The 19,438-nt window shown below is 35.8% G+C and overlaps 1 protein-coding gene across 8 annotated transcripts in view; it reads right to left on the bottom strand.

The window, feature by feature from the left end:
• The window catches only part of AFG1L (AFG1 like ATPase), a 226,869-nt gene that overhangs the window by 133,836 nt on the left and 73,595 nt on the right, over positions 1–19,438 (bottom strand). For all 8 annotated transcript variants that reach the window (XR_009558727.1, XM_060283447.2, XM_060283444.1 and 5 more), the window contains exons 4-6: positions 13,430–13,531; positions 12,378–12,508; positions 278–377 (exon numbers count right to left, since the gene is read on the bottom strand). Coding sequence is in view for 7 of the 8 variants with exons in the window: in XM_060283447.2 (XP_060139430.1) it covers positions 278–377; positions 12,378–12,508; positions 13,430–13,531 (333 nt within the window). In the remaining variant the exon portion in view is untranslated. The remainder of the gene's footprint in view (positions 1–277; positions 378–12,377; positions 12,509–13,429; positions 13,532–19,438) is intronic.

Raw genomic sequence — 19,438 nt, 5'->3', positions numbered from 1 at the left:
GCCTGTATTTTTTTGATATGCACACATGGCATATCTAATGCTCAGGGAAAAACTGCAAGTGCATCAAACACAGGAGATCACGTGGATTTAGGAAAGATTTTTCAAATATTATACAAATACTGACTGATTTTTCAGATTGTTAGTTATAAAACTTAGGATAAAGCAAAGTAATCAGATTTATTAACACAATAAAATGAGTCCAAAATTGTGAATTTTTAAAAGCTTGTTTGTTTCTACCTAATTGGATAAGACACTACAGCACAGTGTTTGTTTTTACCTTCCGGTGGCCTGTTGGATGTTGCCACAACGACGACCCCGTTTTTGAACAGATTTTCAAAAAGCTGTTTCAGAATCATGGCATCAGCAATGTCAGTGACCTATGGACAGCAATACATTTGTTTTATTTTAATTTCACTTCTGCTCTAACAAATTTGCTAATGGCTCATCCTTTTTAAAAAAAAAAAAATAGAAGTGAATTCCAAGAGAAAAATTCTAACTATCATGAAGAAAAGAGTAGATAATTAAAAGCATGAAAGCCTGCAGTCTTTAAACTTGACTCTTCTTTTTTGCAAGCCTATCATTTCTATCCAAATTATCAACTGATTCTATGTTAACTTATTTTATAGAACTACAGGTGGAAAGCACAGATAATTGTCCTAAACATCTAGGAAGTCTAACTAATTAGAACTAACATGACCAACTCCCCCCTCCTACTCCCATCACAGCCTCCCTCCCCAAATAAAGAAGAGAGAGAAAAAAAGAAAAAAAAAAAAATACACAGGCTATTTGAGATTTCTAATACCTTTCTGGCAAAGGTCCCTGAAAAGGTGACTTTAAATGGTCATGGGACTTTAGAAATAAGGACAAGTAGCCAGTGAGACATAATCAGCTGCTGTTGAAAATAGAATGATATGACATAGATACTATTGTGCAATTGTTGCACAAAACAATTCAACAGATGGCCCATCACAAAAATAAGCAATTTCATTGTTCTTTTTAAGTGCCTTCTATTACTGTCCATGAATAATCAAAAGGCACTGCAGTCACTTCCAGCACAGCCAGCCTCTGCTAACCTTCCCAAACACAAATATTCCTTCTACCAAAAAAAACCACAAAACCTTACAAGAATGGTTAACACAGTGCTTTAAAAAAAAAAAGCTTCTGACAAAACCAGAAATGCATAATGCAGATAACACTATTTCATCTAAGTTACAGAGATACATATAACCACTGATCTTTACTAAAATTTTTTTAAAAAATCCACAATTAGCAAGTAAGCTTAATGGTAACTTTGTTGTTTTTTTTTTAATCCCCAAAAATAGAGAGAGGCTCAAGAGGGAGGGGATATGGGGATATATGTATGCATATAGCTGATTCACTTTGTTGTACAGCAGAAACTAACACAACATTGTAAAGCATTTATACTCCAATAGAGATGTGAAAAAAAATAATAATAAAAATTTTAAAAAGCGCTCCTGAAAAAAAAAATCCCAAAAAATACAGAAACTAGGGAGGGTAGGAAGTTGACTTCAAAAAATAAATATATAGTGAAGATTGATGTTAATCATTGCACCTTCCCCTAAGAATATAATAACATGGGTTTTATATTCTCCCAATGTAAAAATGCTTTGATCTTCCTTTAACAGCACATTTTAGATAATCTCAATAAAACTTATTTTATATTCACAAAATATATCACACAATATATATCACATTGTTTTTTTTGTTTGTTTGTTTTGTTTTCTTGCAGTACGCGGGTCTCTCACTGTTGTGGCCTCTCCCGTTGCGGAGCACAGGCTCCGGACGCGCAGGCTCAGCGGCCATGGCTCACGGGCCTAGCCGCTCCGCGGCATGTGGGATCTTCCCGGACTGGGGCACGAACCCGTGTCCCCTGCATCGTCAGGCGGACTCTCAACCACTGCGCCACCAGGGGAGCCCCACATTGTTATTTTTAAACCATGTTAAAGTACATAGAAACTAGTGGAATTCTTTCAAATTAGATCGTAATACTAAAAGTTGCCAACTAAATGGTTATAACACTATGAACAGTAACAACCTGGGTGACAGAGGTCTAAATCACTTTTCTCTTTCAGCTGATATCTTACTCAAAAGTTCAATTATTTCCTTTCCACCTGAACAAAACAAAACCAAACCAGGATATGGGAATGTGCAGATCTTTTTTTTTTTTTTTTTTTTGCTGTTTCAGGCTATAACTTTAAAATATTAACTAAAAACCTACTGAAGATTCCTTAAATTAAAAAGACTTCAGGAACTTACAAAGTGGTGATTAAAATGAAAAGGAAAGTGGTACTGATATTATTTAATTTGGAGCTTAGGATCACTGTCAAATTTTGCTTCCGCCAAAACACTCACAGAGAAGGCCCTTTTCAAATGCTTAAACACCAGTGGCATTTCTGATGAGAGGACAGAACAAGCTTGCAAATTTTAGAAGCAACTGCACTTTTAAATTGGATTCCCAATGCACTGACTTTTAAAAAGAATGATATCAATTAAAATCACCCAATTTTAGAGAATAAAAATGATCATTTGACTATCTCGCTGAGGTTCTTGAAAAAAATAAAAATAGCTTTTGTGCACTAAGGTTCAGAAAAGTGAAGGGATGTTTAGCTTATAACACTGTACAAAGGTTTAAACTGAAAGTTGAAGAAAGCAAACAATAAGGACTTGTGGGTGAATTATCATTTGTTGTTTTTGTCTTACAGAATGTTTTTGCTCTAGCAGAGTAAATTAACTTGGAGAAGCTATGGCTAATTAATAAAGCAGGAGTCACTTGGTGTAGCCGGGTGCCAATGTATACTCTTTTGATCTTGTCCCTGCACTTGTTCAGCTTTGCTGGGGAACAGAAATTTTACAGTATAAGTGAACAGAAGACAATTGGCCACACATTCTTGAAGAGCGAGCTTTTTCAGCACCCAGCATTTCATTACCACCAGGAACAAAAGAGAAGCCTACAGATTACCACTAAGGGTAGTCTGCTAATACAGAGAGTGGAGACATTTCATTAGCATTAAAGAGAGAAGATTTTTTATGACCTAGAGTTGCTTTCCATTATGACTCACTTAAGTAAAAAAAGGGAAAAAAAAAATCTAACTGTTAATTTACATGTGTAAGTGCTTGCGTCTCAGTCATCCACTGATTGGTACAGTGCCATGTAATGAGTGACAAACATAAGCATGCATTATTAGTAATTAGTATTAGCACAGAAATAAGCATCTATTTTTATTAGTAGTTTTTAATAGCTTTCCTGTTTTATAAAAACGGTCAAAACTATTTTTTAAATGATATTGATAGCTTACAGAGGAGAATTTTGAATGATATTCTGCTCATCAGAATTCTTTTTCTGGGGGGGGGGGTGCATATTAGTAAAACATCTAACCAGTGTCCCTCAAAAGAGACATGAAAAAATAACATTTTTAAAAAATTTGTTCTCCTTCAGTATTCTGATATCTTCAGAATCACAAATCGTTTAATAAGAAATGTTAATATTCAAAGAGAATATAATGAAGACCCTAAAGAAAACTTTATTCTTTTATTTCAGTAATTAAAACACATAAAAACATCCTATCTACAAATTTCGCAAACAAGATAAGAATACTGCATCTATCCCACGTAAAACTGAAATACTACACTTAGTAAAGATGACCAAGCTAATGAGGAATACCTTCTGCAAATGTAATCCGAATGCTACGAAAACATAATCTTAAAAATGCCCTAAATTCAAGAGAAAAGACTATATTCTTATTTTTAAGCAGCAACAATTCCTATTCATCCCCCTAGTAAAATAAATATTATACTAATTAACATCACCTAATGGCCAATAATAACTAGTTAAAAATCAAGACCACTAATAGGATTCAATTTGAAAAGTGAAGTGGTGATTGCAGACATACTGTTGTTAAGATTAAAGTGCCTAAAAAATTCTTTGCTAGTAAATCAGCAATGTATCGTACTAGGCTTAATAGGCTTAAGGATAATTTTTAGGTTCCATCATTAAAACATCTACTAAAAGCCCACCCAGTTCTAGGTCTGTATATTTAAACACATAATAGAAGACATATAGCAAAGAGAACACATAACATAGCTTTTACTACTAGTGAATAAGAGCACTGATGATGGATTCAAATGTAGTTACCAGCTGTATGATCTTGGAAAAGTCACTTAACCTCTCTGACCCTTAATTCCCTCATCAATCCAATAAAGGCAGTAATAACAACTACTCTGCAAAATCGTTACAATACGTATGGTAAATCCTCAAGAAATGTTGATTATGACTGTTACCTATATATGTTACATATGCTAGGTTAAGTCCTTATTATTTACGTATAGCTATACAGAATTTTAGCTGTAGATGGAATGATACATAGCATAGTACAGTAGTTAGGAACACAGAAAGCACTCAGTAAACAGTAGGTAATATTATTACAGAATATACTAATAGATAAAATAAAAGCTTTCTAATAAATAAATGGGCATTGAATCAAACAGTTCATAAAAGATGGATATTAACAGTAAGCAAATAGATATTAAAAAAATCAACCATAATATTAAAGAAATATACATTAAAACAATGAGATCCCATTTTTCACCTATTAAATTAGACAAAAATGTGAAGATAATTTAGAATGTTGACAGGAAAAAATGCAGGTTGTTATATATAAGGGAAGTGGGACTTAGTTGGGGGACTACTTCAACAGTAGTTGAACTACTGTTGAACTAGTAGTTGAAACTACTTTTATTCATTCATCTGTTCACTCATTATTATTGTTCATTAATTCATTCTCAAGCACTGTTCTAGACATTTCAGATATGTCAATTAGCAAAACAAAGATTCCTGCCTTCAAGTTTACATCCCTGTAGAGAAATAATGATAATAAGCAATAAACACAATAAATAAGTAAATATATGTCAGAAGGCAATATATGTTATGAAAAAAAAGGAGGGTAAGGGGAATTAGAAGAGTGGGGGGTCAATGGCAAATTGCAATTTTAAACAGGGTTTAGGCCTTGTTAAGGAAGTAATTGAGCAAAGATCTGAAGAAGTAAGAGTTATCCTGATGGACGTATGGGGGAGGTTATTCCATGCAGAAACTGCAAAGGCTTGGCTTGTTTGTTCTAAATTGTACAGATGTTGGGGATCAGAGCGCTGGTACAGCAACATTCTGGGTTATCATTTTATTTACCCTTTTGATTTTTAGAAAAGGGGGACAAGTAGAGATCTGGACTTGCAATTAATCCAGTTTTGATGTGCTAGAGGAGCTTCTCTAAGACCAGTGAAAGATAGTCCAGGATACTGAAACTAGGAAATCTAGGCTCTGCTCAGTGATCTCTCTGCCCTTAGGCGACACATTCTTGCCCTTAGATTCTCGCTTTCCCTGGCTCTTCTCCACAAGGGGTATATGCAAATATTGGTCTTTTCTTGCATGCAGTGGTAAGCTCCAAGGTTCAAGTTTCGTACTTCAGGGGAAACAAAACAGCAAGATTATTAACATTTTTCATTCTAGGACATTTAGGCCAACTTTGCTCAAGGGAAGAGGGTCAACACTAACATACTAGAACGCTACACTGAAATTTGTGAGCAAATAAAAGCAATCAATTTGTTTTTCATTCTTGTTCTGTTGTCTCTGTGCATATTTTCTTCAGCACCCTGCTGAGAAAGAAGCATTTGGTATAACACCCACTATTAACTACAGTTCCCTAATCTATGAAGAAAATAGGATTGGAAAAAGTAAGGAGCATTGAGTGAATCTGAAAGTATAGGAGATAATGTTAGAGAGGAAGCAGGGGGGTTTGAGCAAGGGTAATGACACCATTTTATATAGCATAATATATCCCACCTTCAAGTTTAAGCCCTTTTAAGTTGGGTTTTCTGTTACCTGCAGGCAAAAGCATCCTAGTAGATACCTCATCTCTTTGCTTTTCTTGGGCTTTGGTTCATCAGGTAAACCTCCTTCCATTAGAGGTAACAGATTTTATATTAAGGAAGGTGAGATTTCCTCACAGTACTCCTATTTATTCTTTTCTAGATCATAGGGAAATCCTTCTTGACATAGAATATAAGAGCAAAACATGAATTGAATAGTTCCTTTCTCATCAAGACTCTTTGCAAGAAACAGGCACAGGAGATTCAGCTAAACATAAGGGGTTTATACTTGAGACCTCAGGATGGAACAGCACTGAAAGCACCTCCTGGGAACAGGAACTGGAGATTGGCATGAAATTACAGGTAGCTCTGCAGCTGCCTAGCGAGCACCCTGGTATTCCTCCCCCTAATGTGATTCAGCTCCTTCCTATGTCTCTTTGTTCCTGTCTCATTACTAAGTGGGCACTTCCCTCTACATCTTTTAGTTCAAATACATGAGAAAAAGTATATGATTGGCTCAACCCCCAGGCCACACCACACAAGTCCAAGGTTGCTGACAAGCTTGTGGACTGGCTACTCATAGATCAGATGTCCAGACATGATCCATTTGACTGTGGGACAGATAGAGTTCTGTAGTATGGAATAAGGTCTTTAAGACAACTGGGATGAATGACTAAGTGAATGAATGAATATCAAACCAACTCTGGATAAGGCAGGAGATGACAAACAGAGCCATCACATCCACTTTCTTCTCTTCGTTAGCAAGAAACATTTTATGAGCAAGGGGTCTGTCTCCCTCTTGATCTCCCTTACACATCCTTAATATATAATTTGAAAAATCCTTTTTGTTGCCTTATATTTCTTTTACAAGATTTGGTTCATCCTGATAGATAGTTGCTTTTGTTTCCTTCTTCCCAACCATGTATCAATCTTCTAAAATCTGAACTCAATGGAGAATGCCCAGAGCAACCAGACAGGTTTCCGTTAGGACCTCACTATCAGGGTGGCATTATGACTTTCATAGGCCCTTTAACCTTCAGAAGCCCCTTCCTCAATTAAAAAATAAATTTACTTAAAAATATATATATATAAATATACATATATACATAAATTATATTTTCTAACTGTGTTGGTATAAGACAAATATAGTACAGATGCAGACAGATACAGGCTGGATTCATTATTGACATATTCATTTCTTCTTCAAATTTTAAAAGAATTTAAATTAAAATATTTTCATGGGCCCCTAAAACTATCATGGACCCTCAGCACCATACCTATTGTGCCTAATGGGTAATTTGGACCTGCTTGCCATAAATCTTCTCAGGATCTGCTTTGCACAACCATACTTTTATCTTTTCCTAATCTTAAACAGTCTTGCCAATGGTCCTCATGTCACAGAAACATGCCAATCATTTCTCAGAATGTTTTAAAATTCACATTTTTTAAGTTAAGGGTAATGAGTTTTACCTGATACCTAAGAAATTCTGATGCCTTTATATTCCTTATACACATGATGGAAATAATAATAACTATTTAATAGAATTAAATGAAGTAAGGATGTAAAAACACTTTGTAAACCCTGAATTACTTTACAAAGGTTGGGTATTAATATACTTTTAAATTTTTAATTTCAATACCTTAATCAAAAATTTAACTGTGATGGATGAAGGAACAAGATAAAACCCCAGAAAAACAACTAAATAAAGTGGAGATAGGCAACCTTCCAGAAAAATGATAGTGAAGATGATCCAGGACCTTGGAAAAAGAATGGAGGCAAAGATCGAGAAGATGCAAGAAATGTTGAACAAAGACCTAGAAGAATTAAAGAACAAACACCTAGAAGAAATAAAGAACAAGCAAACAGAGATGAACAATACAATAACTGAAATGAAAAATACACTAGAAGGAATCAATAGCAGAATAACTGAGGCAGAAGAATGGATAAGTGACCTGGAAGACAGAATGGTGGAATTCACTGCTGCGGAACAGAATAAAGAAAAAAGAATGAAAAGAAATGAAGACAGCCTAACAGACCTCTGGGACAACATTAAACACGACAACATTCGCATTACAGGAGTCCCAGAAGGACAAGAGAGAGAGAAAGGACCCAAGAAAATACGTGAAGAGATTATAGTCGAAAACTTCCCTAACACGGGAAAGGAAATAGCCACCCAAGTTCAGGAAGCGCAGAGAGTCCCAGCCAGGATAAACCCAAGGAGAAACATGCCGAGACACATAGTAATCAAATTGGCAAAAATTAAAGGCAAGGAAAAATTATTGAAAGCAACAAGGGAAAAACGACAAATAACATACAAGGGAACTCCCATAAGGTTAACAACTGATTTCTCAGTAGAAACTCTACAAGCCAGAAGGGAGTGGCATGACATATTTAAAGTGATGAAAGGGAAGAACCTACAACCAAGATTACTCTGTCTGGCAAGGATCTCATTCAGATTCGACGGAGAAATCAAAAGTTTTACAGACAAGCAAAAGCTAAGAGAATTCAGCACCATCAAACCAGCTCTACAACAAATGCTAAAGGAACATCTCTAAGTAGGAAACATAACAGAAGAAAAGGACCTACAAAAACAAACCCATAATAATTAAGAAAATGGTAATAGGAACATACATATTGATAATTACCTTAAATGTGAATGGATTAAATGCTCCAACCAAAAGATAGGCTTGCTGAATGGATACAAAAACAAGAGCCCTATATATGCTGTCTACAAGAGACCAACTTCAGACCTAGGGACACATACAGACTGAAAGTGAGGGGATAGAAAAAGATATTCCATACAAATGGAAATCAAAAAAAAAAAAGCTGAAGTAGCAGTACTCGTATCAGATAAAATAGACTTTAAAATAAACAATGTTACAAGAGACAAGGAAGGACACTACATAATGATCAAGGGAGCAATCCAAGAAGAAGATATAACAATTATAACTATATATGTACCCAACATAGGAGCACCTCAATACATAAGGCAACTGCTAACAGCTATAAAAGAGGAAATCGACAGTAACACAATAATAGTGGGGGACTTTAACACCTCACTTACACCAATGGACAGATCATCCAGAGAGAAAATTAATAAGGAAACACAAGCTTTAAATGACACAATAGACCAGATAGATTTAATTGATATTTATAGGACATTCCATCCAAAAACAGCAGATTACACTTTCTTCTCAAGTGCGCATGGAACATTCTCCAGGATAGATCGCATCTTGGGTCACAAATCAAGCCTCAGTAAATTTAAGAAAACTGAAATCATATCAAGCATCTTTTCTGACCACAACGTTATGAGACTAGATATCAATTACAGGGGAAAAAAATGTAAAAAACACAAACACATAGAGGCTAAACAATACGTTACTAAATAACCAAGACATCACTGAAGAAATCAAAAAATACCTAGAGACAAATGATAACGAAAACACGATGATCCAAAACCTATGGGATGCAGCAAAAGCAGTTTTAAGAGGGAAGTTTATAGCAATACAAGCTTACCTCAAGAAACAAGAAAAATCTCAAATAAACAATTTACCCTTACACCTAAAGGAACTAAAGAAAGAAGAAAAAACAAAACCCAAAGTTAGTAGAAGGAAAGAAAGCATAAAGTTCAGAGCAGAAATAAATGAAATAGAAACAAAGAAAACAATAGCAAAGATCAATAAAACTAAAAGCTGGTTCCTTGAGAAGATAAACAAAATTGATAAACCATTAGCCAGACTCATCAAGAAAAACAGGGAGAGGACTCAAATCAATAAAATTAGAAATGAAAAAGGAGAAGTTACAACGGACACAACAGAAATACAAAGCATCATAAGAGACCACTACAAGCAATTCTATGCCAATAAAATGGACAAACTGGGGCTTCCCTGGTGGCACAGTGGTTGAGAGTCCGCCTGCCGATGCAGGGGACACAGGTTCGTGCCCTGGTCCAGGAAGATCCCACATGCCGCGAAGCGGCTGGGCCCGTGAGCCATGGCCACTGAGCCTGCACGTCCGGAGCCTGTGCCCCACAACAAGAGAGGCCACAACAGTGAGAGGCCCACGTACTGCAAAAAAAAAAAAAAAAAAAAAAAAGGACAACCTGGAAGAAATGGACAAATGCTTAGAAAGGTATAACCTTCCAAGACTGAACCAGGAAGAAACAGAAAATATGAACAGACCAATCACAAGTAATGAAATTGAAACTGTGATTAAAAATCTTCCAACAAACAAAGTCCAGGACCAGATGGCTTCACAGGTGAATCCTATGAAACATTTAGAGAAGAGCTAACATCTATCCTTCTCAAATTCTTCCAAAAAACTGCAGAGGAAAGGAACACTCCCAAACTCATTCTGTGAGGTCACCATCACCCTGATACCAAAACCAGACAACGGTACTACAAAAAAAGAAAATTACAGACAATATCACTGATGAATACAGATGCAAAAATCCTCAACAAAACACTAGCAAACAGAATCCAACAACACATTAAAAGGATCATACACCATGTTCAAGTGGGATTTATCCCAGGGATGCAACGATTCTTCAATATATGCAAATCAATCAATGTGATACACCATATTAACAAATTGAAGACTAAAAACCATATGAAAAAAATTTAACTGTGACAAATACCTGATAACTGTGGCAAAAGGAGAAGGTACTGAGTCGTGTATAAGTTTATTTTGCTTTAAAAAGTTGACACAATACAAGTAACATATAGAAATAGTGCTTTGTTCCCATCACTTGTTTCCCTGTTTCAATAAAACTTCTGTTTCTCAATGGAAAACAAAATTTACCTGTGTCGATTCAATTTTGTTTAGAGATATTTTGGTTAAAAGACTCATAATGAGAAACCAAGAGAAATGGCCTTCACTGATTCAACACTGACTTTTGTTGTTGAAGTCCACATAACTGCTAACTTGGTGCTATTTTTAGAACTAAATGAGGCCCTTCTCTTTCTGCAGTACACCAGTGTACTTAGTGTACCTTCAGAGTAGCAAAGGAACATCTCTTTTCCATAAGCCTTTCTTTTGAAGACCTTTGTAGTTCTACAATACAAAGTGTGAATGCCAGGCTGTCTGAATATGATTGAAGGGAGAAAGAAATAAAAATTCCTCCTCCCCAGATGGTTCAGTATAACACCATTCCTGGTAAAAATTCTCCTTTCTCCTCTATCATAAATCGAGACCACTGTTAGCTATGAGTATCGAGTTGCTAGAGGAGACCTACATGCGTCATTTGGGTTAAAGGCATCCTGGCCACATCATCTTCCCACTAACCCAGGTTTCTAAGCACAGAAGAACAGGAGATAACTCACTACCAATTTAAATGCATAATTTCAGAGAATCTTAAAACTGGAAGAAACTTTAAAATTCAACTAGGGCAATTTCCTCACTTCATTACAAATACACTGTGAGGCTTAGATGAGATGTATGAATCACTCAGGGCCTGCCTCAGGGTAGGCATATAACAAATGTTAGTCTGCTACTCCTGAAAGTTCTCTGGGCCTTTATTCTAGGCAATGAGACAGGAGTTTCTGCACTCAGCCCCAGAAATATTTTTTCAAAAGCTTTGGGTGTGATGCCCTGTTTTTAAGCTTATATTCAGTCCTTGTGGATTTTTCTATTTTCATTCCAATAATCAATTGCTCTTATGGTAAGCAACTTAGAAAAACCAACTATTACATTTTATAACTACTAAAAAGAGCAGTCAAATAAAGAGAAAGTAATTCTTAACCTAGAGTATCTTCTATTATTATTATTGTTACTGTTATATTATTAATTACTACTATTATAACACTGGACATGACGTAGGATACAGAATAAGCATAAGACATGGTGTTTGCTTTGATGCGTTGTTCTCATAAGAAATAAAGATCAGGAAATAATGTACTACCAATTTAAATGCACAATTTTGAATCCTAAAACTAGAACAAATTTTAAAATTTCAACTAGGGGGGAAAAAGAAATTTCAACTAGGGCAATTCTCTTCCTTCATCACAGATAAGTGGTGAAGCTTAAATGAGATGTGTGAATCACCTGTTTCTTTTTAATAACACTTTTAAAAAACAGTCAAACATCTTTAAAGACATTATTTTGTAATAATTATATTATCTCCATCGTGGTGTAGGGGAAATGTGAATCCATTGACTAGAATATAGGGGTAGGCAAACTTCCTATAAAAGGCAGAATAGTAAATATTTTAGGCTTTGCAAGCCATATACAGTGTCTGTTACATTTTCTCTTTCTTTTTTTAATGACCTTTTACAAATATAAAAATCTTCCTCTTCTCACTGGCCATACAAAAGCAGATGGGCCAGATTTGCCCTGTGCAAGCTGTGGTTTGCCGACCCCTGGACTAGATAATAAAATTAAAGTCATAAGAGATAATGTATTAAATCAATTTATAAAACTGATAAAATCAGAACAGGATTTAAATACTCATACTTCCTTCAGTATACCATTCTACATCTATGAAACATCTCTACCTTACCTGAAATTCATCGAAACATAAAAGACTTGCTTCTTCACTGATTTCTTCAGCTATAGGAGCTATTGGATCGTATGATTTAGCCATGAATCCTGGTTTCCTTTTTGGCAAACTCTGTTTAAGGCGGTGTATTCCTTAAATGGATGAAGTTAAACACAAATCAAATATTGTATTAACAGTACATTTTAGATAACTAAAACATATTTTTAAAATCTCTAAATGAAACAGCGTGTGAACATAAAAATGAAGTTTAAATTTCACATACAAACAAATATGATTATTGAGGTTGGTTGCAGTTTCTCCACCTCAAATAAGTTGTTCACATATTACTATATTCCCATGGTTGTAAGAACACTTTGTGGTGATTCCATCTCCACTCTTCAACCACTTCAGAGATGACAAAGTGATAGAATAGATGATCAGATTGTGACTGATGGATCAACACACAGATCTTAGCCCTGAGGATTTCAGAGATGCAGGCAAAGGAGGTGATCCTGCCCTCTATGTCTAGCATATCTAATCAGGATGTTCCCTTGTTTCCAGCCAGTCCCACTTCCTTCACTCTATGTTACTAAATGCTGAAAGTATTCTAAGAAAAGTACAATATTCCTGCCCTGAGAAGGTTACAGTATAGCTAGTAAACAAATAATGCAAAGATGAAATAACATACCCTTGACAAAGAAATAAAGCATACATACAAGAACAAACTGAATGCCTACATGCTAAGGTGACACAGAGGAAAAGGCCTAATCAAGAATAACTTTGTGAAACAGGTGAGGCTTAAAGATTTCTTATTGATCCTTAGTAGAAAGAGAAAATGCCTGACCTTCATAGAGTAACCTCTGTTCTCTGATTTGGAAGTAATGAATTTGTCTCTAGGACCAACTCTGGACACATTACTAATTGCTTCAATATAGCACAAAACAAATGAAACCAAATAAAATCTTACTTTTAGCAAAAATCTAATTTTTTAAAAGATTAAGAACTTTAAGATGAGGAAAATTATCTTGTAATGTTTGTCCATTTAAATCACTTCTTTCAGATCATTAACTTACTTTTGTGAACATCTAGCATGAAACCATGAAAATGAACCCGTTTTTTCCTCTTCATTTCCACATAAGCATAAAACATGTCCATCACCATTGTTTTCCCTGTACCTTAAAAAAAAAAAAAAACTATTAAACAGTATGTACTGATTGCTCTAATGATTGTTCATTAGCTTTGGGATAATGAAACCACACTCTGCTACTGGAAAGCTTAAGACTATGTTAACTTTTTTAAAAGCAGTGTTTATGTCTTATGCTAAACTACCTAAAAATAAAATGTTGATATTATTCTTTTCTGTTAAAATCCTGTTTTTAAGAAATACAACATTTAGTTAGCACTCCAGGGAGTATTTCCTCCAGAGAACTATGCTTTTAAACTGGCAAGATTTACAGATTATTCATTCTTCAGTTTCTCTTCCAAAAGGCACAGTATAAATAAAATAACTTTAATTAATTAATTATTTATTGGGCCATTACAAAGGATGAGGAACTGTCTTAGGCACTATAGGAAAATTTACCAGTGAAAAATAAGAAAATACAGATTAGCACCTAACATAAACACTGAAAATAAATAATAGATGTTACAGCTGGAGAATTGCCAATTATAACACTTTTTTAAAAAAAAATTTATTTGTTTATTTATTTTTGGCTGCATTGGGTCTTCGTTGCTGAGCGCAGGCTTTCTCCAGTTGTGGTGAGCAAGGGCTACTCTTCCTTGCAGTGCACGGGCTTCTCATTGCGGTGGCTTCTCTTGTCGTGGAGCACGGCTCTAGGTGCGTGGGCTTCAGTAGTTGTGGCTCACAGGCTCTAGAGTGCAGGCTCAGTAGTTGTGGCGCATGGGCTTAGTTGCTCCATGGCTTGTGGGATCTTCCCCCACCAGGGCTCAAGCCTGTGTCACCTGCACTGGCAGGGGGATTCTTAACCACTATGCCACCAGGGAAGTCCTATAACACGTTTTTAAAAAGCTGAGAATATTGGCTTTCAAAATGAGGCTTACTTGAAGAAATTCAGATACAGTTAACCCTTATAATTAAATTATCTAATTTTCAGCACTCAAACTGTTAATCACTACGATCACATTAGTAATTGAAGAGTCAACAGCCTAAGCATTTCACAAGGCATGCACAGGAAGCCTATTCCCTCACAGAAAGCCCAGAGCTTTGGGGACACTGACAGTAGTCAAGTTTGGTTCACACCCAGCATTCCCCAGCAGGCAGGCCAGGGGATGCTGGTCTTGTCTCTCATGCTCACTGCTTCCTCCACCACCACCTTACCAAAGCGTCCAGGCTCTCCTTGCAGGAGCTGCAATTATTATACTAACTTCAAAGGCAGCCCAGGAAGCAAGATTTGAGTCTTAAATCTGTTGAGCTTTCCTCCATTCCATAAGATGACTTTGGGCCATGCCATTTGAATTGTCAGAAAGTTTTTTGTACATGAAAATACAATTCACAGGACTTCCCTGGTGGCTAAGACTCTGCGCTCCCAATGCTAGGGGCCTGGGTTTGATCCCTGGTCAGGGAACTAGATCCCGCATGCAGGCTGAAATGCAGACCCAGCAAGCCAAATAAATAAATAAATAAAATTTTTTAAAAAAGAAAGTACAATTCACCAGACAGATTTTTAATGAGAAGACCGCTTAGCCTGAAAAGTAATTTTTTGCAAATATATTCGGTACAAGTCTCTTGATATAGTGAGTGGCAGCAAATTTTATATCATTACATTTACACAAAGAAGTGAATTAATAAAGTTTCAAATTCTGCTGCATGAAGCATAGTATACTTATAGATCCAGAAAAGAAGTCATGAATTATCTAACAAAAAATGTGAACAATATATATTTGAACATAATCATTGTGCTCTTCTTCAAAAATGTGCTTAAAATGTAACAAAACCATCATATAAAAAGTTTCTGAAAATAAAAGCAAAAAGAAGAAATCATAAAGGAAAAAACTGATAAACTAGAATATGTAAAATTCAAACTTCTGAATATCAAAGTCACCATAAATAAAATATTTTTATTTATTTAATCAACATATTCTCATTGAATGCCTACCATGTGTGAGGCCCTATTCTAGGTGCTTATTAGGAAATGGCAGTGAACAAAACTAACAAAAATCCCTGTCCTCATGGAACTTGGCAGTTTAACATTATGTATCTTTATATTTTTTCCTCAAACACTGTTGGTGGGAATGTAAATTGGTGCAGCCGCTATTGAAAACAGTATGGCAGTTCCTCAAAAAATTAAACATAGAATGACCATATGACCCAGCAATTCCACTCTTGGGTATATATCTGGAAACAATGAAAACACCAACTTGAAAAGATACATGCATCCCAATGTTCACAGCAGCACTATTTACAATAGCCAAGACGTGGAAGCAACCCAAGTGCCCATCAACAGACAACTGGATTAAGAAGATGAGCCCTATGTCACTCCAACTTTTAGCTTGGAGGCACCTTCCAGATTGCTGCACAGAGAAGGTGAATCCAAGTTAAACACCCAGGTCTGAGTGAGTTAAGAGAGATCAGGATTATGGGAGTCCAAAATGCAGGTGAAATTTGCAAGGCAAAGTGCCAGAGAGGAGGAAGCTATATAATGAAAGAGCTCCAGAAACCAACAGGTGGACACTCTTGAGTCTTTGGCTGAATAATAGCTGCTCATGCGTAGGGTGATACTTCATGATGTGAGGCAAGGGAAGCTGTGTTATGAACCCCTAGGAAACTGAGTGATAAACAATTTCCAGAGATGTTGATACATACAACAACTTGAATGACTCTCCAATGAATTACACTGAGTGGAAAAAAAAAAAAGCCAATCTTAAAAAGTTACATACTTTTTCATTTATATAACATTTTTGAAATGACAGAATTTTAGAAATGGAGAACAGATTAGTGACTGCCAGGATGCAGAAATGGAGGGTGGATATGTATGGTTATAAAATTATGGGCAATACAAGGGATTCTTGTGGTGATACAGTTGTTCAGTATCTTGACTGTGGTGATGGATATATGAACCTACAGAGGTGATAAAGTGTATAGAACTAAATACACACATAAATGAGTACGGCACAGCTGATGTGAAACTCGTAGATACAGAGTGCTGACTGTATTCCTTGTACTAGGCCATTTTATATAAGGGACCTGAATATCACCAAATTTTGATATCCTTGGGGACCCCTAGAATCAATCCCTGTGGATACCAAGGGATGACTATACAAGTAAAACTGGAGAAATCTGAAAGGATTGGTGAATTGTATCAATGTCAATACCTGGTTGTGATATTTTTACTATAGTTTTGCAAAATGTTGCCTTAGAGGGGAAATGAGTGTATACAGATCTCTCTGAATTACTTCTTATAACTGTATGTGAATCTGTAATTATCTCAATGAAATTTTCAATTAAAAAAATACTTCAAAGGAATCAAAGTGGCATGCAAGTAACTTATTTAACTCCCTGTCAAAATAAAATTCAACATATAAAAATTATATAATCTCACAACGTTTGAACAAAATTTTGACAAAATTCAACACACATACATGATAAAAACTCTCAGCAAACTAGGAAACGAAGCAGACTTCCTCAACCTCATAAAGGACAAATACCAAAAAACCTACACTGAAAAGATGCTCAATATCACCAATTATTTGAAAAATGCAAAACAAAACTACAATGAGATACCACTTCACATCCATTAGGATAACTATTATGAAAACAACAAACAGAAAAATAATGTATTGATAAGGGTGTGGAAAGTGGGGACCCTTGTATATTAATGGTGGGAATGTAAAATTGTGCAGCTGCTATGGAAAACAGTATGGCAGTTCCTCAAAAAGTTAAACATAGAATGACCATATGACCCAGCAATTCCACTTCTGGATATACACAAAAGAATTGAAAGCTGGGATTCAAACAAATATTTGTTCATCAATGTTTATAGCAGCATTATTCACGGAAGTCAGAAGATGGAAACAACCCAAACATCCATTGACAGATGAAGGGATAAACAAAATTGGTATATACAATATAATGGAATATTATTCAGCCTTAAAAAAGAATGAAAAAAAAAAGAAAAAAAAAGAATGAAATTCTGACATAGTATCTTGAAGATACCATGCTAGGTGAAATAAGCCAGAAACAAAAGGATAAATATTATATGATCCCACTTACATGAGGTCCCTAGAGTTGTCAAATTCATAGAGACAAAAGTAGAACAGTGGTTGCCAGGGACTGGGAAGGAGGGGGTTATAGAATGGGTGTTATTGTTTAATAGGTACAGAGTTTCAGTTTGGGAAGATAAAAATGTTCTGGAGATGAATAGTGGTGACGTTTGCATAACAATATCAATGTACTTAATGCCACTGGACTGTACAGTTAAAATGATAAATTTTATATTATATATATGTTGCCACAATAAAAAAAACTAATACATTAAACACACACACACACACACACAAACACACACACACACACACCCTACAGTTAACATCATATTTAACTAGGGAAGACTGAACACTTCTCCCCTAAAATCTGACACAAGGCAAGGACATCCACTCTCATGACTTCTGTTCAACATTGTACTGCATCCTAGCTATGCAATGAGGCAAGAAAAAGAACTAGAAGGCATAGAAATTGTAAAGGAAAAAGTTAAATTGTCTTTATTCACAGATATGATTACGTTCACAAAAAATCCTGAAGAAGCTACCAAATAACCAGGAGTTATAAGAGTTAATAATTGAATTTAGAAAGGTCATCCAAAAAATCAATTGATTCTATACACTAGCAGTGATCAACTGGAAATTTAAATGTTAACATACAATACCATTTGCAGTAAAATACACGGGAATAAATTTATCAAAAAATATGGCAAACCTCTGCACTACAAACTACAAAACACCACTGAGAGAAATTAAAGAAGATACTTTAGGGACTTCCCTGGTGGCGCAGTGGTTAAGAATCTGCCTGCTAACGCAGGGGACACGGGTTCGAGCCCTGGTCCGGGAAGATCCCACATGCCGCGGAGCAACTAAGCCCGTGTGACACAACTGTTGAGCCTGTGCTCTAGAGCCCGTGAGCCACAACTACTGAAGCCCACATGCCTAGAGCCCGTGCTCCGCAACAAGAGAAGCCACCGCAATGAGAAGCCCACGTACTGCAGCGAAGAGTTGCCCCCACTCGCCGCAACTAGAGAAAGCCCGTGTGCAGCAACGGAGACCCAACGCAGCCAAAAATAAATAAATAAATAAATAAATAAGATATTTTAAAATGAAGAAATATACCATGCTCATAGATTGGAATACTCAATATCTTAAGTTACCAATTCTCTGTAGACATTGCTCTATAGCTTCAACATAATCCCAATCAAAATCCCCAGATTTTTTTTAAAGAAATGAACAAGCTTATTCTAAAATGAACATGGAAATGCAAAGGCCACAGAATTGCCAAAATAATCTTGAAATAGACAAAGTTGGAGGACTCACATCACACCACAGAAATGCATCAGCAAAATCCAAGTTGTAGGAAATCTTACAGGACAAAGATGTTTATAAGTATGTATGTATATATATGTGTGTGGTGTGCACACACCCAAGCATATACTACCTCAGGATGTAAAATATATTACTTACTGTGAGTCATGTTTAAAAATGTTTCAAAGCCATTGCCACAGTTTGTAAGCTTTGGGTGAGCAAAGGCTGTGTCTGCTCTTATTCACCATTACGTTTCCAGAAACAACAGACTGCCTGGCACAAGGCAAGTGCTCAACAAGCATTTGTCAAGTGACTGGAAGAATGAGGACAGATGTTGGAAAAAAGGAGGGAAGAAACCAGCACTAAATTTCACCTGCTTCATAATTTTTCTTTGGTCTCTACAGAATCCTAAATAAAACCTTGTAATTTTCTCAGGATAAGATTCTTACTAGGGGAGTCATTTATAAAACGTAAAAATCTTTTAAATTCTAACTTTTAAGCCTATAGTTGGGAAGCCAAAAAATGACTACTCGAGAGCCCCCTCTAGTGGTGCC

Source organism: Globicephala melas, chromosome 14 (assembly GCF_963455315.2).
Source record: "Globicephala melas chromosome 14, mGloMel1.2, whole genome shotgun sequence".
Classification (NCBI taxonomy): Eukaryota; Metazoa; Chordata; class Mammalia; order Artiodactyla; family Delphinidae; genus Globicephala; species Globicephala melas.
Note: the sequence above shows the minus strand (reverse complement) of the source record. Positions and strands in the feature narration are given on the sequence as shown.